The 26,504-nt window shown below is 45.1% G+C and overlaps 1 protein-coding gene across 1 annotated transcript in view; it reads left to right on the top strand.

The window, feature by feature from the left end:
* Window positions 1-26,504, top strand: part of LOC126469600 (DNA polymerase epsilon subunit 4) — a 63,953-nt gene that overhangs the window by 13,265 nt on the left and 24,184 nt on the right. The window contains exon 2 of the mRNA XM_050096723.1: window positions 24,664-24,885. Coding sequence (XP_049952680.1) covers window positions 24,664-24,885 — 222 coding nt within the window. The remainder of the gene's footprint in view (window positions 1-24,663; window positions 24,886-26,504) is intronic.

The raw sequence follows: 26,504 nt of genomic DNA, 5'->3' as shown, positions 1-26,504 counted from the left end.
CCATATCGGCTTCTTTGTATGCTGATGACTTTTGCCTGTACTATAGTTCCACTGGCATTGTGGTTGCTGAACGGCAGCCACAGGGCACAGTCTTGGGCCACCACGCACGGCTTCCAGTTTTCGGCTGCCCAGACCTGCATCGTGCATTTCTGCCGGCATCGCACTGTTCACCTGGAGCCACGGCGAACCTCTTGCCATGGTGGAGAGACATAGGATTTTGGGCTTGCTTTTTGATGCATGGTTGACTTGGCTCCCTCCTATTCGGCAGCTTAAACGAACATTGTGGTGCCGTCTTAATGCTCTCCATTGCTTGAGTCGCACCAGCTCGGGTGCCAATAGGTCTACCCTTCTAAGACTGTATCAGGTGTTGATTCAGTCCCGTCTTGATTATGGGAGCCTGGCTTATGGTTCGGCATCGCCTTCTGCGTTGCAGTTGCTTGACCCCATACTTCACTGTGGGATCCAACTCGCAACTGGAGCTTTGTGCACAAGCTCTGTAAACAGCCTGCTTGTGGAGGATCCGGCGCCAATGACTATCGGCCGCTTATGCTGCACATGTTTATTGCTTGCCTGGGCATCCAAATTACGGTCTCCTGTTCCCCAACTCGGGCGTCCATCTTCCAGAATGCTGGCTCTGGTCAGGGTGTAAGATCGCGGTTGGCGTCCGGGTTCTTCTCTCTGGGCTTGAGGTTTTTCCCTCTCCCACCTCTTTTCCAAGCCCATATACGTATACCCCCATGGTGTGTGCCCCGCCCATGCCTTTGGCTGGATTTGGCACGGGGCCCGAAGGACTCAGTCCCTCCTAAGGCCCTCTGCTGCCACTTTCTTTCCATCCTTGCCGCATTTCACAGCTCTGACGTGGTCTATACTGACAGTTTGATGGTTGCTGGTCGAGTTGGTTATGCTTTTATTCTTTGGGATCATTCTGAACAACACTCATTACCTGCTGGCTGCAGTGTTTTCACTGCTGAGCTGGTCTCCATCTCTCGCGCCCTAGAGTATGTACGCTCTTGCTTAGGTGAGTCCTTCATTATCTGTAGTCACTCCCTGAGCGGTTTTACGAGCTATCGACCAGTGCTTTCCTCATTCTCGTCTGGTGATGGCTATCCAGGAGTCCATCCATAGTCTTGCCTGATACGCTCCCTACACTTCTAACGGATGACACTGCCATGACAGGCTTAGTTTTGAGTTTTATTCTTGCAGGGGGCTTTTATCACTTGATCTGAGGGTTTCTCTCTTCCTTTTGTGTTGTCTGGCCTTTGGCCTACGGTTTTAGATTGGGCTTTTTAGTGTGTCTCTTGGTGGTTGGCTTTTCTTTTCCATGGTCGGCCAACCACTGTAATACTCTGTGCGTTTTTAATTCCTCTTTTCTGGTCTTTTCTATGTCTTTCTTCTTCTATGTCATCCCATGTCATCTCCGTTGCTTGTTTTTGTTCCTTGTGGACATTTCATGATCGTGGAAAATGGGACCGATGACCTTTGTAGTCTGATCCCTTCAATCCCCACAAACCAACCAACCTTTGACCCACGATGCACCGGTGTTGTGTAGGGATCACGTTCATAGAGGGCATCTTGGAAAAGGTGTTGGCATTCTCTAGTGTGGGACATTTATGCTTCTCAATTATTTATGGGTGCTACTCATGAGTCATTGGGCTTCTTGAGTGTTAAGTTAAGAGAACAATATTGACAGTGTTTTGTGGCAGTTTGTTAGGGAGTTATTTTGTTATTGGTGGTTATGGGCAAAGCATTTGTTTTTTGGTATGGAATTAAAAGTGCAGTTGTTGTTTACAGCTGATATTTAATTGCACGTTTTGTTTTTTGTTAATTACGGATATGGCAATGAACTTCACAAGCAGGCTCCTGCATGCTACAATGACAACATGGTGTTTGTGGAGAAGGTATGAGATGCACCAAAGCTGCTGCATCTCGGACCATTATACAGTGTGATCCAGAAGTCAGTATAAATTTGAAAACTTAATAAACCACGGAATAATTTAGATAGAGAGGTAAAAAATTGACACACATGCTTGGAATGACATGGGGTTTTATTAGAACAAAAAGAAACAGTTCACAAAATGTCAGGTGCTGGACAGCAAAACTGCTACCGTGACGGGTGAGAGGTGCGCCGATATGTTACAGGATCGCATCATCCCCCGCCTGGCTGATAAACACCTGCTGGAACGTACGATGTTTATGCAGGGTGGCTCTCCACCCCATATTGCTAGACGCGTGAAAGATCTCTTGCGCCCGTCATTTGGTGGTGATCGTGTGCTCAGACGCCACTTTCATCATGCTTAGGCTCCCAGGCCCCCAACCTCAGTCTGTGCGATTATTGGCTTTGGGGTTACCTGAAGTTGCAAATGTATCGTGATCGACCGACATCTCTAGGGATGCTGAAAGACAACATCCGACGCCAATGCCTCACCATAACTCCGGACATGCTTTACAGTGCTGTTCTCAATATTATTCCTCGACTACAGCTATTGTTGACGAATGATGGTGGACATATTGAGCATTTCCTGTAAAGAACTTCATCTTTGCTTTGTCTTACTTTGTTATGCTAATTATTGCAATTCTGATCAGATGAAGTGCCATCTGTCGGACTTTTTTTGAACATTTGTATTTTTTGGGTTCTAGTAAAACCCCATGTCATTCCAAGCATGTGTGTCAATTTGTACCTCTCTATCTACATTATTCAATGATATATTCAGTTTTCAAATTTATACCGACTTTTTGATCACCCAGTATGTGGTGTTGTTGGTGTGACAAAAGAATGGTGTTATATCTGGAGTGGTTTCTGGTTTGAGAAGTCTAGGCTGGCCATTCAAGAGATTGGGTTAATGAAATATTATTTTTACTCTAGCTAGATTGCTAACTGTGTGTAATCTGACTTTGGTTATTAGTATGTTTTAGTTTCATTCATTTCCTGTAGTATGTAAAGTGTGGGTGTTAATGCACATAATAGTGTTTCTTGTATATTGAAATTGATGTTAATGCAGGTTTTTTTTATGGATTAGTGCATTTTGTTGTTAGGTGTTGATAATTATGTGGTATTGTGATTTGTAGGGGTCATCATGGTTTTTTCTTACATGGGTGAGGTGAGGTAAGGTCTTTAATATTAGTTATATTGGCTTGCTTTGGATTATGGTATTATGTGGTGTATCATTTGGCCCTTTGATTCCCACAGTTGTCCCATTGGTTTCATGTTGTTTCTGCAGTTAAATATTTTTCGTGTTATTTGTCTGTCTGTGTGTGTATTAAGAGATGTCATGGTCACCATATTTTATATGCTTGAAATAGGGGTGTCCACTATCTTGGTGATGTCGGGTGTCAAAGCTGGTGGGTTGTACTGCAGTCTTTGTGTCTGCCCACTTCATTTCAAGTGCCCAAGAAAAAGTATGTATTTTATGTTCAGGGAAGATCCTTTTGTAGGCCTGCAGTTTTGCAAGATTTGCCAAGCGTCTCTTTAGCTTTGTAATCTGACAATAATGATCAGAAAGGCCAAGAACATTTTAAAATATTTATAAATTTTCCGTATTGATATCTGTTAAGTACATGGTCTAACACTGGCATTGAGTTTTTGATACCCTAGAGGCAGTGTTTGATACCCTAGAGGCAGTGTTTGCTATTTGTGCCCTGCCAAAAGTGTTCAGAATGTTTAGGTAGGTAGTTATTACAAATTTTGCCCTTAATGCCTGTGTTAATTTCCATGTCTCCACACAGGCCCTATCATTATGTGCATTTTGTGGGTGAGGCTACATACAGGACTTAAGGTAGTGTGTTGAAGAAAGTGTCCACATGACCACTAGGTAAGCAATACACTTGCAGAATGATAATCTTCTTAGAGGTATGTAGCTTTGTTAGTTCAATGGCTGCCGATTCAAAGAATGAATTTCAAGAGTTCGCTGAATTTTCTCCATTAGGCTTGAGTCTAATACTTATCATCAGCAAATACAACTATTTTGCATCTTGTGTCATTGTGTACATTACCTGGGTTTGTTGATATGAAACACTGAATTGATTTATTGAAATGGATGAAACCCAATTACCAACAAAGATGCTTGATACCCCAATATTTGAGCTTGTGGGTTGATCTGTACCAAGTGGTCCAGCACTGGTTGCTTGATCTCAGAAAATTGACATTAGCTGGCTGTATTCCCTCATGTTTGGTGCTAACAAACATATTTTTAAAATTTTTTATTGGATATCATTTAGAAACAGTGGCCATTTTTTCAGACTGCTAGCAGTTTTTTGCATTTATAAGCATCTGTGGTTTTTTAAATTATTCAGTAATGGGTTACCTCAGACCTTCGAAATAAGAAGCATGGAGTTCAGCATACGCTGGACTTGAAATTAAAACTGTGGTCACCTATCTGAATGTATTTGTAATGGCTCAGTGTGGTGTAATGGTGTGTCGTTAAACTACGCAGTATAGTTACTTTTTATAGAATGTCAATGGCAAGAACCTTACACTTAAAAGAATACACATTTTTAAAAAAAAGCTTTTGAATTTTTTCATTCTTTGGCCTACAATATCTGTGTTAGGGGACCACATAAAAATGTAGAAATTACACACTTACTAGACCTTTATATCAGAATTCAGTAAAAATTTCAACTTTGATATTCAATGGGAAGTTGAGGAAAAAAATACCAAAGTGAGTCAGAAATGTGTTTCTTAGTATCTGCAATATGTGGACTAATGAATAAAGTTTATCAATTACGTAATTTAAACATATTTATGATGACTTTTTTAAATGAGTCAACTAATTACTTTATCTTGTTCTCATCTTGGTTTTGCTGTGTTGTTCATTGAACAACAGAGAAATTACTTCTCAGTTTGGGCATTTGGTTAAAAGTTGGCCCAGTTGCAGTTGTAAATTCCAGGGGAGACAGCTTCTTCAGTACATTTCTCACAGGCATCCAGACTTAATCCTTTCCAACTTTTTTGTAAGTGAGGTTCTTGGTTTTGGTGGGTGGTGAAATATAAGGTGCAAATCTTTGTTTTGACAAACAGTATTATCAACTTCAGCAATCCATCACTGTTTGCCATAAACAAAAGCTGCTGTCTCCTTATTTGGAAGTGTCAGTGGTACATGTTTTCCACGTTCATGTTCAGTATCACGGGCGTTGAAGTGAACTTTGAGCAATTAAACAATTAAATGCTCGGGTGTCTTTAATCTTGTGACAATTATTGAATCTTTCCTCCAAGACCTTGGTGTAGAGTTCTTGTATTTCCTTGTATTTTACAAAAACATGGGTATTCCCTTTTACCTGTTCTTTGCAGATTTTTTAAATTTCTCGAGCTTTTTTGACAGCTTGCTTTGTTGTATACCTGATGCCATCACACACATTCTTCCCATGGTATGATGCAAAAAAAAGTACCATTCTGCATCAAGTCCATGGTCTTCTTTGTGAAAGGATATGTTAATTTTTTTTTTTTTACATTGGCTTGCATCACCATCAGAGAATCTCTGTTTATGGAAGGGTGATGCTATTTTATGTAGTTTAATTGCAGTTGAAAAGTGTGCACTGCTGTAGCATTGTGTTAAAGGTAGTCACTTATGGCACAAAAATTGTGACTCTTTATTTTAACTTCGTTTTTATAATAGAACACAAATGGATCGACTGTGGCGTGTTTGTTTACCCAATAGTGCCTTGTACTTAATCTTGAACAACAAAGGAATAGTTGCCAGATAAGTCAGCAAGAATGAAGCATTCATCAGTTTCCAAGGTTTGCATTTTGTCTGTCAGAAATTTCCCCTGAGATTTGGCAATAAAATGATGCATTTTCGGGTTTTCAAGGTAAGCTAAAAAAAGTTAATAAAACTCTTCTCTTGGTTTTGTAATTGTCGGAATTTCCATTCTGTCTTGTCACCCATTGTTTGTATTCTATATTGTTAGGCATGAAATTGTCTTCTTCAGATTCTTCAAACATGTCAAGTAAATCTTGTTTATTGGGACAGTATTGACATTTTCCCATGATCATACAATTGTTGCTGTCAATATTACAAATTAGAAATTCCAAAAAGTCTTCATAGTTAACTCGAAGACTGTCCCCATCTATCATCTGGTGGCACAGACTAACTCTTAACATTATGGGTGTCAGATGCCCCTGCAACACTACAGCATTTCAGACTCAACTTGCAAAATTTTGACCTTCCAATTTCAATGTCAGAATTTTCTTTTTTGATTTCAGTGAATAGTTCATTTAAATTACACAATATTAACATTTTTTGTCTCTGAACCTTGGTACCATTTTCTGTCACAGTAACACAATCTTTTTAACCAGGCATGAAATGACTGTGTCATCTTCATAAAACCTAATAACCTTTTCAATCATGTTTTAATCTATGCAGTTAGACTCATTTTTCTTCTGTAATGCGGGTAAAAGTCCCTGCTCTTCTACAACTGCCTTGTTAATTTAACCAAACATGTTGACACATTAAGTTCATCACTAACTTTTGCTAAAGTCCAAGAATTTTGGTAGTAAACTGATAATCTTAACTTTATCCGCTTTGTTTGAAATATGACATTTAGTTTTTAGCTTTTCCATCAAATCACCATATTTGCTCGGAGAATTTTTAGAACTTCCATCTGTTTTAGTACAACTTTTCTTTTGAAATGAAACTTCCAAATTCTTTTTGACAGTGGTTGCCACTTTCTCAATTTTTGCATTCAGTGCAAAAAGGTCTTTTTTCTTCACTTAGTTCTCTAATTTTAGTTGCAGCTGATACACTTAGGATTTCAGAAGCTAAATCCACTTTTTCTATAGTTTCTGGTGAGTCACAAAGTTCTATAACTGAACTAACATGATCCCTTTATTGTTAGTGACAAATATCTTAGAATAACATGTTGGACATAATGAATTTCCCAGTATTATATTGACAAAAGGGCTTTTATTTTTAGAATAGTGATAATTTTTTCTCTCAGACCTTCTGTTACAGGCTCCTTATGTTTCTTAAAAGGGTCCAAGCAAGACAGGCCAAAAAGATGATGAAATTTCTGTAAGTATTTAATTTCATGCTATTTGCAAGTTGGGCTAACCTCTGGAGCCAACACTTCAGTGAAACAACACTTTTTCTTCTTCATTGTAGGCTTCAATTAAAGTAATGTCTTTAGGAAACACACTACTCACACTTTCATGGCAAGCTTCATTAATAAGAACACCAATAGAACACTGGGACTTCATTGTTAAACTGCACACTTCAAAAGCTTATTGTTATCTAAGTGTGAGTGAACAGATGTTGGTGGAAGGGGGAAGACAACACACAGACTTATACAGGCTTGTCTGTGAACCCATACAGTCCTGCAGATGCTGTCTGCTAGCCTGTTGTAACTTCCTGCAGAGAATTGTTTCAATAAATTATGATTTGTTACTTTAACTTCATGTTTTTTTTTTTTTTTTTTTTTTTTCGTGCATTTAAATTGTATGATTGATATACCTCACTCCAGTTGCTACTCGACGTATAGTAGCTAGTGGAGATAATGAGTCGCAGATAGGCAGAACTAAGAGACTGTCGGAAAGTGAGCTTTTGGCCAACAAAAACCTTGTTAGCTGAAAGCTCACTTTCTGACAGTCTTTTTGTTGTGACTATCTGCAACTCAGCATCTCCACTATATGGCGAGTAGCAACTATCCTTTTCATGATATTGTTACATTCCATCCTCGATTTTCCATTGTTTGATATACTTTAGTCCATTAGTCCAGAGATTGCAGATATTAAGAAACATATTTTTGATTCATATTGGTAATTTTTTTCATAACGTCCCATTGAATCTCAGAGTTGAAATTTATACTGAAGTTTGATATCATGAAGGTCTGTTAAGTATGTAATTTTCTGGTTTTTATTTGGTCCCCTAACAAAGATATTGCAGGCCAAAGAATGAAAAAATAAAATCCTTTTTTTAAAAAAAGCTTGTCACCATTAATACTCTGTAAAAAGTAACTATACTGTGTAGTGTAGTAGTGCACAAAATATTATGGATGATAAATTACTACTCCTTTGGAAAAATGTTGTTCAGAAATTGAGTTTTTCTTAATTTTGACCAGTAAGTTTGAACCATTACAAATACATGAAGGAATACATCCTATGCCAACCTATTCATGGGCCATTTAGAGGAATCCTTCCTAAACATCTAGAATCCTAAACACCTCACCTGGTTCAGATTCATTGATGATATCTTTGCGATCTGGATTGGGGGTGAGGACACACAGTCCACATGCCTCCAGAACCTCAACAATTTGTCTCCCGTTTGCTTCACCTGGTACTACTCAAGCCACCTTCCCAGATGTTGACCTCCACCTCAAAGGTGGCTTCATCAGTACCTCCGTCCATATCAAGCCTACTAACCACCAGCAATACCTCCACCTTGACAGCTGCCATACATTCTATACCAGGAAGTCCCTTCCATACAGTCTAGCCACCCGCAGTCGCCGCATCTGCAGTGATGAGCGGTCCCTCTCAAAATATACCAAGGCTCTCACTGAAGCCTTTACAGACTGTAATTATCCTCCCAACAAAAACAAATCTCCCATACCTTATCTTCCCAGTCTCCCACCACCTCCCAGTCTCACTGTCCGGCCACAGAGGAGCATTCCCTTCGTAACTCAGTACCACCCCAGGACTGAAGCAACTGAATTAAATTCTCCGTCAGGGTTTCGACTACCTGTCATCGTGTCTTGAAATGAGAAATGTCCTGCCCACTATTGTCCCCCCCCCCCCCCCCCCCCCCTGTGGATTCGGGGGTTACAATAGACCCGCGGTATTCCTGCCTGTCGTAAGAGGCGACTAAAAGGAGTCTCAAATGTTTCGGCCTTATGTGATGGTCCCCTCTCGGGTTTGACCTCCATCTTTCTAAATTATTCCGAAGAGCGAGCCAATTGGGGAAGGGCGCCTTACATGGTGCACTGTATCCGTCGTGCATTGAGACCTTTAGCCGGCTTTTTCGTCGTTGCAATGGTGTCCCACTCGTTTTCCATCTCTTGGGCGAGGATACGTCCCTGGGTGCGATTACCACGCTGCACTCCGCAGTGTTGCTTTTAACTGCGACGACGACCTTGGACATTTTTGCACCTAAGATCCAGCACGGTAGCCAGTCCGTTGTGGTGGGGCCGCCATGTACCCTGTTGGTTGTTGCCCCCTGACAATACAGGGATCACTCTACTGATGCCTGCGCCGTTAACTCCCCACGTATGCCAAGGAGTAATGCCCATCTCCCTGGGGCATCAGGACTCCCGGCAATGGCCATCCTGCCAGGTGGCTGGCTATTGCTGCGGCTGGGTGGCGCCCGTGGGGAGGGCCCTTGGTCGGAGTAGGTGGCATCAGGGCGGATGACCCGCAATGAAGCGTGGTACATCATCTCTCGCTGGCGGCCAGCCACCAGCAGTCTCTAAGCGTTCGAGGGCTCATTTTAAAGCTAACGTTTATGACCCCAAATCGTTCCCATCCCTGGCCACACCATGGGAGGAACGAAAGGCAATGAATGACAGTGACGTGTATTCGCCCAGGTATCTCGTCTGTACCAGAGCTGATGGTGACTTGTTTCTATCCGTGAAGCCTCAGTTCTTTGTAGAGCATTTAGAGGACAAGTTTGGGGAGGTGGAGGGCTTGTCCAAAATGCGCTCTGGGTCAGTTTTGATAAAAACGGCATCCTCTGCCCAGTCACGCAGGTTACTTGCTTGTGACAAGTTGGGGGATGTTAACGTTACCATCACCCCCCATAAGAGTTTAAATATGGTCCAGCGTATTATTTTCCATCGGGACCTACTTTTGCAGTCTGATGACGAGCTGCGCGCCAATTTAGAGCGCCGAGGTGTACATTTCGTCCGGCGCGTTCATCGGGGTCCGAGGGACAATCAGGTAGCTACCGGTGCCTTCATCTTGGCCTTCGAAGGTGATACATTACCAGATAAGGTCAAGGTGATGGTCTACTGATGTGACGTCAAACCCTATATCCCTACCCCGATGCGGTGCTTTAAGTGCTGGAAGTTCGGTCACATGTCCTCTCGCTGTACTTCTAGCCTCAAATGTCGAGATCGTGAACGCCCATCTCATCCCGATACTCCATGTGCTCGGCCTCCCGTCTGTGTCAACTGTGGAGAGCCTCATTCCCCTTGCTCGCCGGACTGCAGTATCTTACAGAAAGAACGCAAAATCATGGAATATAAGACCCTGGACCGACTGACCTACACTGAGGCTAAGCGGAAATTTGAACGGCTACATCCCGTGCGCATGATGTCATCTTATGCATCCACTGTCACTCCTGCTCCAGCTCCTTCAGCTGCAAGACATACAGGCAGCTCTCAGAGTCAGAGGACCTCACCTGCCCCCTTGACGATGGGGGCCCCTTCTCTCGCTGTTGCTCCCACACCATCTACCTCGGGAGCAGCACCCACTAACCCACTGGGGACACCAGTCCCCACTTCTGAGCCGGAGAAGCGTAAGTCTTCTTCGGCTTCTCTCGCTTGGAAGGGATCCCTTGGGGTCACTCCCTTCCCAGGTTCCTACCAGCAGCACAGCAGACACCAACTGAAGAAGCCACAGGTCGCTGGTCGACGGGCTTCGCGATCCTCTTCGGTCCCGGAGACTGACTCCAATAAGCCCTCTCAACAATGGCAACCAAAGGAACAGCGAGAGAAAATGACTTTGAAGACCCGTAAGACCAAGACACCTGCGGTGGCACATACTCCACCGCTACCTAAAAGCTCTGCGTCTGACAATGAGGTGGAGATCCTTGCGTCCGCTGAGAACCTCGATCTCGCCGGTCCCTCAGACGTAATGGATAGCACTTGCACAGGTGCTCCATCGGAGGCAGCAGGTGACCCAGCTGCGTGATCTGCCTTCCCAGTCCCGTCACGCCTTTCTCCGCCATGGACAATACCATCCTCCAGTGGAACTGCAGCGGTTTCTTCCACCATCTTGCTGAGCTCCGCCAACTTATCAGCCTTCACCCTTTCTTCTGCATTGCTCTTCAGGAAACTTGGTTTCCGGCAATGCGAACCCCCGCCCTCCGTGGCTATCGGGGTTATTATAAGAACCGGGCAGCATATGAAAGGGTGTCTGGTGGCGTCTGCCTCTATGTCCTTCACACTCTGCACGAGTCTGTCCCTCTCCAAACACCTTTAGAGGCTGTCGCGGTTCGGGTGTGGACGCCACAGGCTGTTACCGTCTGCAGTTTTTACCTTCCACCGGATGGTGATGTCTCGCAGCATGTCCTGGCTGCGCTGATAGCCCAATTGCCGCCACCTTTCTTGCTATTGGGCGACTTCAACGCCCATAACCCTCTGTGGGGTGGGTGAGTGGCAACAGGTCGAGGCGCCACCGTTGAGCATTTATTGTCGCAGCTCGATCTCTCGATTTTAAATGATAGTGCCTTCACACACTTCAGTGTGGCGCATGGCACATACTCCGCCATTGACCTTTCAATCTGTAGCCCTAGCCGCTTACCGTCTGTCCAATGGAGTGTGCATGACGACCTGTGTGGTAGTGACCACTTTCCGATCTTTCTGTCACTACCACAGCATCACTCTTCTGCGATCCCTAGCGGATGGGCTATGAATAAGGCTGACTGGGACTTGTTCTCCTCCACTGCCGCTATTGAGCCTCTCTCTAATGATGACATTGATGCGGTGGTTCAATCGGTCACCACCGGCATCGTTACTGCCGCCGAATCTGCCATTCCCCATTCCTCTGGGTCCCCTCGGCGGCAGTCTGTGCCTTGGTGGTCGCCTGAGATTGCTGCAGCGATTAAAGATCGCCGGCTGGCGCTACAGCGTCACAAGCGACATCCCTGCATTGAACATCTAATCACGTTCAAACGGCTGCATGCGCGGGCCCGCTGCCTTATCCGCCAAAGCAAGCAGGAGTGCTGGGAGCGGTATGTGTCCACCATTGGCCTCCATGTCTCTCCATCGCAGGTCTGGGCGAAGATCCGACGCCTCTATGGCTATCGGACCCCTGTCAGCGTCCCTGCGCTCTAACTGAATGGAGCAGTTTGTACATACTCCGACGAAATTGCCAACAGCTTGGGAGAGCATTTTGCTTTTAGTTCCGCTTCTTCCAATTACCCACTGGCCTTCCGCTCCATGAAAGAGCGGATGGAACATCGGAGCCTTTCGTTTCGCACCCACCACCCAGAATCTTACAATGCTCCATTCAGTGAGTGGGAATTTCGCAGTGCCCTAGCCGCTTGCCCTGATACCGCTCCTGGGCCAGATGGCATCCACTGTCAGATGCTGAAACACCTTTCAGTGGACTGCCAGTGGCGCCTCCTCGATCTTTACAACCGTCTTTGGGTCGAGGGAGAGTTTCCATCGCAATGGCGGGAAAGCGTTGTCATCCCCGTTTTGAAACCTGGAAAGAGCCCTCTGGAGGTGGACAGCTACCGTCCCATTAGCCTCACCAACGTTCTTTGCAAGTTGCTTGAACGGATGGTGAGCCGGCGCTTGAATTGGGTACTGGAGTCTCGGGGCCTTCTGGCTCCGTCTCAGGGTGGGTTCCGTAAAGGCCGCTCCGCCGCCGACAATCTGGTGAGCCTGGAGTCGGCCATCCATACTGCCTTTGTCTGCCGTCAGCACCTGGTCGCTGTCTTTTTCGACATGCGGAAGGCATACGATACGACATGGCGTCATCACATCCTTTCTACGCTTCATGGATGGGGTCTTCGGGGCCCTCTGCCGATCTTTATCAGAAATTTTCTGTCATATCGTACCTTCCGCGTGCAAGTCGCGGCCTCATATAGTTCCTCTCACGTCCAGGAGACTGGTGTGCCACAGGGTTCTGTTTTAAGTGTCTGCCTGTTTTTAATAGCCATTAACGGGCTCGCTGCGGCCGTGGGAAATTCTGTCTCCGCTTCCCTGTATGCTGACGACTTCTGCCTTTACTACAGTTCTACTGGCATTGCAGCTGTTGAACCTCAGCTACAGTGCGCTATCCACAAGGCGCAGTCTTGGGCTGTAGCTCATGGGTTCCAGTTTTCGGCAGCCAAGACCTGCGTTATGCATTTCTGCCGGCGACGTACTGTCCACCCGGAGCCGCGGCTTTATCTTGCCGGCGAACTTCTTTCAGTGGTGGAATCACACAGGTTTTTGGGGGTGGTTTTCAATGCCTGGTTGACTTGGCTGCCTCATATCCGGCATCTTAAACAGGCGTGTTGGCGGCATCTAAACACTCTGCGATGCTCGAGCCACACCCGCTGGGTTTTTATAGTTTAATCTGAGTGTTTGTTTTTTAGTGTTGATTCTGGTTTTAGCCTCCGATTTTAAACTGAGTTTTTAATGTGTTTTGGTGGTTGGCTTTTCCTCTTTTTTGCTCTATGGTCGGCCAACCACCGTCACACTCTGTGTGTTTTAATTTGTTTTGTCTGATCTCTGACGGAGTCTTTCTCGTCCTGTGTCGTCTGACGTCTTTCCTGCTGTTCGTTTTTTATTCTCTTTGGGCGGTTTTAATTTTTTGGAAAAAGGGACCGATGACCATCGCAGTCTGGTCCCTTTAATCCCACAAACCAACTATTGTTCCCACACCTCCCACAGTGGTATTCCGCCATCCACCGAACCTACGCAATATACTCGTCCATCCAACCTACACAATATACTCGGCCATCCTTACACAATGCCTGCTCCCAACCGTGTACCTCATGGCTCATACCCCTGTAATAGACCTAGATGCAAGACCTGTCCCATACACACCACCACCACCACCACCACCACCACCACCACCACCACCACCACCACCTGCTCCAGTCCAGTCACAAACATCACCTATGCCATCAAAGGCAGTCATGTGATCTAAAAGTGAAGCTGCAACCACTGTGCTGCATTTTATGTGCGCATTACAACCAGCAAGCTGTCTATCCGCATGAATGGCCACCGACAAACTGTGGCCAAGAAACATGTGGATCACTTTGTTGCTGAGTCACTGCCAAACATGACATCCTTCACTTCAATGACTACTTCGCAGCCAATGCCATACGAGTCCTTCCCACCAACACCAGCTTTTCTGAATTGCTCAGATGGGAACTTTCCCTACAATTTATCTTACATTCCCATAACCCTCCTGGCCTCAACCTTTGTTAGTCATTATCCTCTCCCATCCAGCCCCTTCCCTGTTCCCACCGAACGAGGTGGCGCAGTGGTTAGCACACTGGACTCGCATTCGGGAGGACGACGGTTCAATCCCGTCTCCGGCCATCCTGATTTAAGGTTTTCCGTCATTTCCCTAAATCGTTTCAGGCAAATGCCGGGATGGTTCCTTTGAAAGGGCATGGCCAATTTCCTCCCCAATCCTTCCCTAACCCGAGCTTGCACTCCGTCTTTAATGACCTCGTTGTCGACGGGACGTTAACACTAACCACCACCACCACCCTTCCCTGTTCCCATTCCAGTACTACACAGCCCTCATTCCACCACTGCACTGAGTCTTTCCACTTCCCTCCTTTCCCACTACTTCCTCCCACCTCTCCCGTGCCCTCTGTCTAACCCACCGTCTGCACATAGCTGCCCTACCCTCTCTCCATGTTATCGCTGCGTGCTCCCCACCAGTGTGTCATTGTCCGCCACCCCTCCCCTACTATCCCTCCCCTTCCCTGCCCCAGCCTCCTCCTTACCCTCACCCAGTCGCCACACCCATCATGCACTGGTGCTGCTGCTTGAGACTGCTGGCTGTGTGTGTGTGGTGTGTGTGTGGTGTGTGTGTGTGTGTGTGTGTGTGTTTTGACAAAGGCCTTACTGGCTGAAAGCTTCCTTTGTGGCAGGCTTTTTGTTGTGCTTATCTGTGATTCATCTTCTCTGCTATATGGTCACTGTAATTTGGGATAGATGAAGCATTTTAATTTTTGACGTACGTTACTGAAAATTGGTATTGAAGAGACTCTCTCTGGCTTCCCATCTCCTCCATATATATGGTCCAGCTGTGGACACAGTGGCACCGATATCAGTAGATTCTGCTGATGGCTGACATCCTCTGAAGGTGACTGTTCTTTCAAAATCAGTATGTCACAAAACTGATCTCATAGCTTGATCATACTAATTTCAGACAAGAGTCGGCAAAATTCAGATCAGTTTGTTTCCTCCGGTCAGATCGGTTGACACAACACTAAATATGGACTGTGAAAATGTGAGAAGTTTAGTCAGAAAAAGTTTGTGGTGTCCAGGGGGATGAGAAATATCACAATCGAGATATAGTTTGAGATCTGTGGACTGAAATCACAAGCTTCTTGGAAACTGCAAGGCGAAATTTTTCTCAAAAATTTAGGCTTTAAGTATAGCCTCAAAAATAATTTGTTAAAGTGGGAAGTGTGACATATCTGGTGTTTAAAGTCACTGTGGTGGATCTTTTTTTTTTTTTTTTTTTTTTTTTTTTTTTTTTTTTTTTTTTTTTTTTTTTTTTTGGGGGGGGGGGCTGACATTGGGTGCCTACAGATTAATATTATTACTTACTGGGATTTTAATACCAGTAGGAGGGTGATTGTGTTACATCAAGTTGTTTGCAAATGTAATATGGATTACCACTTTTCAGTTCTTTGTGGTCAGAGTATCTTATTCTGAACTTCATTTGTCTTTCACACACGTGCTGAGTGACAGTCATTGAAGAATTGAAGATTACTTGACGTATGTCTGCACGACTTCAAATAAATTGAACATAATTGTGTCTGTAATCTTGTTTTTCAATGTCGCCGTGAGGTCTTGATTATGCTGCAGAATGTTTTTCACTTCATATGTTTGTAAAGCTTGTCCTCATTCACATGCATTCAAAATCCGCATTGCAGCACTCATCTCAAAGCACAGAAGCATCGTAATATCCCCGCACTAACAGGTTAAAATGGAACTTGCTTCAGACATAGAACAGATTCTAACCTAGACTAATTTCCTTGACCCCGCCAAAAATTGATGGAGGAGATCAAACCCAGTGTAACCAAGCTGTTATCGGGCAACCTCTGGTGACAGCATCTGGGTGCCACTGTGAAATGAAATGCAACCTTAGGAGTGGTGATGGCTTGTTTTCATATTGTCCACCAGTCACCTCCACCTCTGCAGCCAACCAGGTTGCGATTCTCGTCATGGCCATGAGATATCTTTCCATAACCCATCAAACAGATTTTTACAACATTTATATTACACACTTAGTATTTCAATTACAATATCAACTCTTTCTTAGTTCATTTCTCGATGTACGCAACTCCTGGTGCGAACAGCTGAGAATATATGTTTTTGTACTGAGAAAAATGCTCCAGTAACAAATGGGCCATTCAACTGTATACTCTTACTATTTTCCAAGATACTGAATTTGTTACTTAATTTAATCTCATATGCATTGCTATTCTTAATAGTGCTATAATCTGCATTTCTGATTTTGTGCCTGATAAGCTTCTTTCTCTCTAGTTTTGTAACTGTTCTTTTACTCTTCATCTTTCTAATGTATGATATTTTGGAAGTCTAAAATAATTTAGGAATGTCACCTTCTATACAATTATTTTATTTTTTGATTGTGTTTATAGCAACTTCCATTTGTATTACCATTGATTTTTTTCCCAATTTTATATTTGTCTACGGGGGTTGAATCAAAAGTAATGCCTCCACCGCCGTTAATTGGGTTTTGATGGGAATATTTTAACAAGTGCAGAAATAATCCTTAGAATGTGAACTTTAATTACCAATTAGAATGTGAACTTTAATTACCAATATTCACTTTTCCACATAATCACCAGCCAATTGGATACATTTCTGCAAACGATGAAAAAGTTTTCTGAAGCCATCACGGAAGTAGTAGACACTCTATTTCCACAACCACGGTCTTACAGCTCTCTCAATGTCATCAGAAGCATAATGATGTCCCTGTAGATCGTCTTTCATTATCAGGAACCGATGGAAGTCAGACGGTGCTAAATCTGGACTGTATGGAGGATGCCGTACGGTGGTGAGATTCAGTCTTTGAAGTTCTGCTGTGGTGGCACGTGAAGTGTGTGGTTTGGCATTGTCATGCTGCGGGAAAACATTTCCCTTTTCCTTTCGGATCTGTTAGCCATCGTTTCAGAGTTCGCAGCGTTGCGATGTAACGCTCTGTATTTATTGTTGTTCCATGATCAAGGAAATCAACATGGATAACACCATCTGCATCCCAGAACACTGTGGCCATGAGTTCTCCAGCTGAAGGCTGTGTCTTGAATTTCTTTTTCTGGGGGCCAGTCTTTGTGTCGATATTCCATAGACTGACGTTTCGTCTCTGGGTTGTAATGGTGTACCCAATGGTGTCACAATTGAATGGAGAAAGGCATCACCTTCATTCTCGTAACGCGAGAGGAGTTCCTGGCAAATTTCAAGTCTGTACGCTTTTGTTTATGGAGTCAGCATCCGAGGTATCCATCGTGCACAGATTTTCCAATAGCCAAACAAAGCAGTAATGTGACCCACACGTTCTTGTGAAATACTGATTGTGCTTACAATTTCTCTCTGAGTGATACAACAATCACCCTGAAGCAATCTGCCAACATTTTCCTTGTGAAACTCGGTGGATGCTGTCACAGGACGTTAAACTCTTTGTTTGTCACGCAACATCTTTAAACTTACTCCCCCAACGATGCACAGTACTCACATCAACACAATCACCATAAACTGCCTTCATTCTGTGATGAATCGCGTTTGGGGTGACACCTTGCGCTGTCAAGAATTCAATCACTACATGTTGCTTAAATCACATTGACCGGCCGTCTGCATAAGGTTCTATACTTTACACTGTAACAACACAACCGTTCAATGCTAAGGTTTCCCGCCAACTGGAGTTGTAGAGAAGAGGCTATGGATCAAGCCGCATACTAATGCTGCCAACTGTTGAAAAGTTACGAAGATGGAGGCATTACTTCTCCGTCAACCCTTGTAGTTTGAATGACGATTTTAAGGGTAAACATGTTTTTCTTCTTCATAAATTATAGGAATGGGTGGCCTCTATAATATGTGCTGTCATATTCAAAATTTCCCACATAAAAAGTGTTGTTTGGTTTTTGTCTTACTTCCACATCAAAATCTCCCAACTTCTTGAAGTAGTATTTGCTGTCATTTGAGAGTTTGTATAACTATTAGTAGAGCTGATCTACTTCCTGAATATAATGTGCACTTATTATAATTGGAACAATATTTTAACAGCATTTTTATAGCTTTTCAAATTATGAGTGTAGTGTCGTTGTTGGTGAATATAACGAGAGAGGCTGGCACGAGAGCCCAACTTAGTGGTGTTTACACAGCAATAGCCGATACTGGGTGCCTTGCCTTTCAAATTGAACACTTTCCTTGGTACTGTGGTGGAAATTTAAATGTCAGCATAACAAGCGCGACTAAAAGGAGTCGTACATGTTTCAGCCTTATGTGATGGTCCCCTGTAGGGTTTGACCTCCATTCTTTAAAATTTTCCCAAAGAGCGAGCCAATTGGGGAAGGGCGCCTTACATCGTGCATTGTGTCAATCGTACTTTGAGATATTCAGCCCACTTTCTCGTCGTCACATTGCAGTCCCACCGATTCTCCATCCCTTGGGCGAGGACACCTTCCTGAGTGAGTTTTCCACCAAACACTATGCAGTGTCGCATTCTGCGTCGACGATGACTATGGACTTCTTTGCACCTTATATCCAGCACTGCAGCCAGTTCGTTTTGGTGGGGCTGCCATGTACCATGTTGGTTGTAGCCCCCTCACCACACAGGGATCGATCTGCTGATGCCTGCGCCATTAACTCCCCACATATGCCAAGGGTTAGGTGTCCATCCCCCTGGGGCATCAGGACTCCCAGCAATGGCCGTCCTGCCAGGTGGCCTTTGCTGCGGCTGGGTGGTGTCCGTGGGGAGGGCCCCTGGTCAGAGTGGGTGACATCAGGACGGATGATACGCGATGAAGCATAGTCCATCATCTCTTGCTGGTGGTGAAACACCAGCAGTCTCTAAGCGTTTACAAGCTGAATTCAGTGCACAGAAGTACGGCGCTAAATTGTTACTCCCCCTGGCCACACCATGGGTGGAACGTCAGGCTAAGGATGGCAGCGGATCTTATTCGCCCCGGTACCTTGTATGTTGGAGATCTGATGGGGAATCTGTCATGACAATGAAGCCTCAGTTTTTTGTTGAGCATTTAGAGGACAAGTTTGGGGAGGTGGAGGGCTTGTCCAAAATGAGGTCTGGGCCAGTCTTGATCAGAACAGCATCCTCTGCTCAGTCACAGGCTTTACTCACTTGTGACAAGCTGGGGATATTTCTATAACCATCATGCCTCATTGATGCTGTGGTCTTCAGTGCAGAGACTGGTTTGATTCAGCTCTCCATGCCACTCTATCCTGTGCAAGCTTTTTCATCTCCCAGTACCTACTGCAGTCTACATCCTTCCGAATCTGTTTAGTGTATTCATCTCTTGGTCTCCCTCTACAATTTTTAACCTCCGCATTGTCAAGCTGTGCCACCAATTTTTCTTCTCCCCAATTCTAGCTAATACCTCCTCATTAGTTATGTGATTTACCCATCTAATCTTCAGCATCACGCCCCATAAGAGTTTAAATATGGTCCAGGGTATCATATTTCACAGGGACCTTCTTTTGCAGTCTGACGATGAGCTGCGCACCAATTTAGAGCGGCGAGGTGTACATTTCGTCCGGCGTGTCAACTGGGGTCCGAGGAATAATCAGGTTGCCGTCATCTTGGCCTTTGAGGGCGATACATTGTCCAAGAAGGTCAAGGCGATGGTCTACCGGTGTGATGTGAAGCCATACATCCCTCCCTCAGTGCGATGCTTTAAGTGCTGGAAGTCTGCATCCTGCACGTATGACATCTTCTGCCGCCGCTACAACAGTTTTGGCACCATCAGCTCCGCCAACCTAAGTCACCTCTCAGAGCCGGAAGACGAAACCTGCCCCCTTGATGGTGGGGAGCATTTCCCTCCCTGTTGCTCCTGCACCACCTACTTCGGGAGCACCCCCCCCCCCCCCCCCCCCCGCCAACCATCGAGTATGTCCGTCCCCACTTCTAAGCCGGAGAAACGTAAGTCTTCTTCGGCTTCTCTCACTAGGAAGGGGTCCCTTGGGTAACTCCCTTCCCAGGTTTCTGCTATTGGGAAAATGACACCTGCAAATAGCTGAAGAGCCCAAAAGCAGCTGGTCATAGAGCTTCACGTTCATCCTCAGTCCCGGTCACTGAGCCAGTGAATTCCTCCAAGCAAGGGAAACCCAAGTAGCAGCGAGAGAGATCCAAAAAGAAAACCCCTAAGACCAAGGAAAGTGGGGTGGCACCCACACCACCGCTATCTACAAGCTCTGCATCTGAGGATGGGGTGGAGATTTTGGCATCCACTGAGGACCTAGATCTCGCCAGACCCTCAGGCAATGGATATAGACTGATCAGGCAATAAGTTGGTGGCATCAGGTGACCCTGAGGTGTAAACTACCTCATTGAATGTTCCATGCCTTCCCAGTCTCAGGATGACGTCATCCTCCAGTGGAATTGCGGCGTTTTTTTTCCACCATCTGGCTGAGCTACGGCAACTGTTAAGCTTAACACCTGCTATCTGCATTGCCCTCCAGGAAACGTGGTTGCCGGCAATGCAGACCGCTGCCCTCTGTGGCTATAAGGGACATTGCAGGAATGTAGCGACAATAATAGTGTAAGGTGGAGTTTGCGTTTGTCCTAAACTCAGTCTAGTGACCCTGTTCCCATTCAAACCTCTCATGAAGCTGTGGCTGTCAGAATAAGGATGACACAGGAAATAACTGTCTGCAGCGTATATCTTCCTCCAGATGGTGCAGTACCCCTGAATGTATTAGCTGCACTGATCTACTCCCTAAACCTTTCCTACTAAACCTTTCCTACTTTTGGGAGATTTTAATGCTCATAACCCTCTTGTGGGGTGGCATTGTGCTTACTGGCCAAGGCAGAGATGTCGACACTTTACTGGCTCAGCTCGACCTCTGCCTCTTAAATACTGCGGCCGCCACGCATTTCAGTGTGGCTCAAGGTAGTTAATCAGCCATTGATTTATCAATTTGCAGCCCAGAACTTCTCCCATCTATCCACTGGAGAGCACATGATGACCTGTGTGGTAGTGACCGCTTCCCTATCCTCCTGTCACTGCCCCAGTGTCAGGCACAAGGACGCCTGACCAGATGGGTTTTGAACAAGGCGGACTGGGAAACTTTCACCTCTGCTGTCATCGTTGAATCTCCCCAACACTGTAACATCGAAGTGATGGTTGAGCAGGTGGCTACAACAATTGTTTCTGCAGCAGAAAACGCGATCCCTCGCTCTTCAGGGTGCCCAAGGCGTAAGGCAGTTCCTTGGTGGTCATCAGAAGTTGCTGAAGCAATTACGGAACATTGGCGAGCTCTACAGTAGCATAAGTGGCACCCTTCCCTGGAGCAACTCATAGCGTTTAAATGGCTCCGTACCTGCGTTTGCCAATTTAGCAAATGACGGAAGCAGGAGTGTTATGAGAGATATATCTTGACCAATGGCTGCCATACGTCACCTTCCCAAGTCTGGGCGAAGATCAAACGTGTTTTCGGGTACCAGGCCCAAACAGCTGTCCCCGGTGTTACCATAAATGGCGAGTTATGTACCGACACAAACGCGATTGCCGAGCGCTTTGCCGAGCGCTTTGCCGAGCGCTTTGCCGAGCGCTTTGCCGAGCGCTTTGCCGAGCGCTTTGCCGAGCGCTTTGCCGAGCGCTTTGCCGAGCGCTTTGCCGAGCGCTTTGCCGAGCGCTTTGCCGAGCGCTTTGCCGAGCGCTTTGCCGAGCGCTTTGCCGAGCGCTTTGCCGAGCGCTTTGCCGAGCGCTTTGCCGAGCGCTTTGCCGAGCGCTTTGCCGAGCCTCTGCATTGGAGAATTACCCCTCAGCCTTTCGCACACTCAAATGGCACCTGGAAGCGAACATCCTCTCATTCACTACATGTCACAATGAATCCCATAACGTTCTGTATTGAGTCTCTCTCTCTTATTTTTAGTGGCCATTAACGGTCTAGCAGCAGCTGTCGGGCCCTCCGTCGCACCTTCTCTGTCTGCAGATGACTTCTGCATTTCGTACTGCTGCTCCAGTACTGTTGTTGCTGAGTGGTTCCTCCAGGGAGCCATCCACAAGGCCAGTCATGGGCTCTAGCCCACGGCTTCTAGTTTTCAGCTGCAAAGTCGTGTATCATGCACTTCTGTCGACATCATACCATTCATAGGGAACCCACGCTTTACCGTAATGACAATCCACTCACTATAGTGGAGAGAGATCAATTCCTAGGACTGGTTTTTGACACTTGATTGACTTGGCTTCCCTATCTTCATCAGCTTAAGCAGAAGTGCGGGCAACACCTCAATGCCTTCTGTTGCCTGAGCAACAGCAGTTGGGGTGCAGATCGCTCTACGCTGTTGCAGCTCTACAGAGGCCTTGTCCAATCCCGAATTGACTATTGGAGTGTGGTTTATGGTTTGACAGCGCCCTCAGCGTTGTATTTCCTTGACCCTGTGCACCACTGTGGGGTTCGATTAGCTACAGGAGCTTTTAGGATGAGTCCGGTGACCAGCATACTGGTGGAGGCTGGTGTCCCTCCACTGCAGATCAGACATGCGCAACTGCTCGCCAGTTACGCAGCACACTATCGTAGTTCCCCTGAGCATCCGAATTACCATCTCCTTTTCCCGCCGACAGCAGATCATCTCCCACATCGGCGGCCCAGGTCGGGACTAAAGATTGCGATTCGCGTGCAGTCCCTTCTCTCAGAACTGGAGTCCTTCCCTGTACCACCTCTACTTGCAGTCTGATCACGTACGCCTCCATGGTGTACGATTCGTCCGCAACTTCCTCTGGACCTTTCACATGGCCCTAAGGACTCTGTTAACCCTGCGGCTCTCCGCTGTCATTTCCTCTCGATTCTTTACATGTTCCGGGGCTCTGAAGTGGTTTACACAGACAGCTCGATGGCTGATGGTCAGGTAGGCTTTGTGTATGTTCATGGAGAGGACATATGGAACAGCACTCCTTGTCAGATGGCTGCAGTGTTTTCACTGCAGAGCTGGCAGCCATATCTTGTGCCCTTGAGCACATCTGCTCATGCTCTGGCGCATCATTTCTGCTCATTTCATTGAGAAGACTACAAGCTATTGACCAGTGCTACCTTCACCTTCTTCCATCCAGGTGTCCGTCTATGCCCTGGAACGGTCCCGTTGTTCAGTGGTGTTTGTGTGGACCCCTGGATGTGTCGGAATCCCAGTCAATGAACTTGCTGACAGGCTAGCTAAACAGGCGACGTGGAAACCACTTCTGGAGATGAGCATCTCCGAAGCTGGCCTGTGTTCTGTCTTACGCCGCAGGGTTCTCTGGCTTTGGGAGACAAAATGGCATAACAGTACGCACAAGAAGCTGTGTATCATTAAGGAAACAACGAATGTGTGGAAGTCTTCCATGCAGTTTTCTCGCAGGGAATCACCTCTCCTTTGCCGGCTCCGCATTGGCCATACGTGGCTAATGCATGGTCACCTACTATGTCGCGAGGACCCACCTCAGTGTCGCTGTGGCTCCCAAATGAGTCGTCCACCTCTTGCTGGACTGCCCACTTGTAGCTACACTGCAACAGACTTAACTTTCCCACCACCCTGCCTTTGGTGTTGGGGGACAAGGCCTCCACAGCAGCTATAGTCTTACGTTTTATCTATGAGAGTGGGTTTTATACTTCATGTAGGTTTTAGTGCATGTCCTTTGTCCCTCTGTATCATGCTAGTGCTTTTAGGGTGGAAGTTTTAATATGTTGAAGAGTGGCTGGCTTCTCCTTTTTATTCTCTTGGTCAGCCAGCCACTGTAATTTCCTTTCTTGTTTTACTCTCTTCTGTTTCTAGCATCTGTTGTTTTCTTGTCCTCTTTTTTGTTCCTTTTAGGGTTCGTTGCCTTTCCTTTGTTCTTGTGGTTTTTCCTTAATTTCCATTTTGTGTTATATGTCTCATCCATTTTAGTCTCTCACGTGTGGCATTGTTTTATTAGGAACAAGGGACCAATGACCTCGTAGTTTCGTCCTTTCCCCCCCCTCTTTTAAACCAACTAAACTCAACTCTGCCTTTCAATGTTTACATTTTTTCGGTTGTTAGATGCTGTACCTACTAGCATTCAACCATACATACATGTCCCTTGTACTATGTAACTGTGTGTTACATGAGTACATGTTATCATCTGCAGTTATTCCCATGTTGACTCTTAACTCGTATTATCTGCGTTTTGTGTTCCACAAGAAATAAGACCATCACATACAGGCCATGGCACCAACTTCTGAGATTCAGAGGAATTTGAGGTGATCTGTTTAGAACAGAAAATGCATGAACATTTTTGCACAGTTTGTATTTCACGCATAGTACATGCATCAGAGCTTTGCATATGGTAGTGCACCAGCAGTGCCTGTAAGTATGCCAACAAATATTAAGGTTACTTGTATTATGCCTTTGTAGCAGTACATTTATGCTGCCAGGATGACTTTCTGATAAACACACTTTTGTCTGAAATTGACTCAGAAATACCTAGTAATAACTACAGTATTAATGTTGTTGCAAACATTCATTTCTATTGTATTATGAGCCTTGTAGTGTATAAAAACCTTAGAAACTAATGCTCTTTCACAGATATTATCAGTTAAGAAAAGTAATGGCTTGACACTACTATTATATTTTTCTAGAATGGAAAGGAAAAGACATTACCCATACAAGAGAATTTGGAGAAAGCTGATGACGACTTGCCCACAGATGAGCAGCCGTACGGTAATGCAAATAATGACCAGGCAGATAAAGGAGAGAAACTGGTCCGTTTGCCTATTGGGAGAATTAAACACTTGATGAAAATGGATCCTGATGTTTCTCTTGCCACACAAGAAGCAGTTTTCCTAGTAGCAAAAGGAACTGTAAGTTTTATTGATTAATTATGCTATAAATTAATTTTATTGTTGCTAGTTCTGGAAATTTAGAGTTGTATTGCCACTTTGTATAATGTTGTACTGGCAAAATTTGACTCGGACCTCTTGAACATACCATTTTATAAGACACTGACTTTGTAACAGTAATTACATATTCCGTGAAGTTTTGAGATTGCAGCCAGATGACATCAACTACTTGCCATGATATTTCAGCTGACAACTATTCAGCCACCTTCAGGTGAGTGTTTTGCACTGAAGACTGCTGTTTGACATCACTAACTTCTTACCAAAAGCTGCACGGAGATGCATGTGCAAAGGTAGCTGCTACGTGAAAGACTTCTGTTGAGTTTAGCGCAGTCTTCAAAAAATTGCTCCACATATGCAGTGCAGGCGCATGTGTAATGGTGATCATACATGTATGCTCCCTGTTTTAATGTTGGCCCCTATTTCTAAATATATGAAAAAAATCACTAGGTCCCACACCTTATCCAGTTGGAAGCCACCATCTTGATTACAAAGATATTCCACCAACATGTTTCCACAATTCATTAATAATTGAATCCCAGAATCATCTTGTCGAGAGCAAGATTTTCTTTGCAGAACAATCTGTAGAATATGACGATTGAAAGAACAGACGCCATTGGTGACCTTGGAGCTCCTTAAGTATGAAATTACATTGAAATCCAGACCCTTGTAGCTGCTCACAGATGTTCATAAATATTAATGAGGACAGTTGAAAGTGTGTGCTCCGACCCGGGATCTCCTGCTTACATGGCAGGTGCTCTATCCGACTGAGCCATCGAGGACACAGAAGATAGTGTGACTGCAGGGAATTATCTCTGGCATGCTCCCCGTGAGACCCACATTTCCAACTTACAGGATTCGATAGACTGAATATCGCGAGTAATGAGTATAGTGGGCAGGAGCACTACAAATGTAGTTTGTGGACAATAAGTTGGAAATGTGGGTTTCATGGGGAGCGTGTCCTTGATGGCTGTGGGATAGAGCATCTGCCATGTAAGCAGGAGATCCCAGGTTCGAATCCTGTTCGGGGCATACATTTTCAACTGTCTCCATTGATATTTATGAACACCTGTAAGCAGCTGAAAAGTCTGGATTTCAATTTAATTTAATCAGTAGAATGTCCTGTGGAGATACAATGCTCAGCTATGGCTGACTTACAGGGTTGCGATAGAATAATGCGGCGATCATGTTTAATGCAACTTTCACATATTTTGCATGTAGTCTGACCAGTTAGGCTTTTCCATACTGGCAAGGCATTCTGCAGATTCTAGCCCCCGCAATCCCAGATTGTCCTTCATGGGACAGAGAAGAGCACAAATCTTTGTAGGTGGCCAGAAGATTACTTTGACATAATGTTTCCTCATGATTCTGCATAATTTTGCCAAAATATTGCTGACACAGGAGGAATGGCCTGCACTTAAACAGGCCCTACTCCTTTGGATCTTGTGGGTGGTTTCATTTCTTCTTCATTAAAGCTGTGCTGATCTGACATGTGGAATCTCCAATATTTCTGAAGAGTTTTCAAGCCCACATACCAAGAAAGAGCAAGTAGTGGGGCAATGTTCATCCCAGCGTCCTGCATT

Source organism: Schistocerca serialis, chromosome 3, assembly GCF_023864345.2.
Source record: "Schistocerca serialis cubense isolate TAMUIC-IGC-003099 chromosome 3, iqSchSeri2.2, whole genome shotgun sequence".
Taxonomy (NCBI): domain Eukaryota; kingdom Metazoa; phylum Arthropoda; class Insecta; order Orthoptera; family Acrididae; genus Schistocerca; species Schistocerca serialis.
Note: the sequence above shows the minus strand (reverse complement) of the source record. Positions and strands in the feature narration are given on the sequence as shown.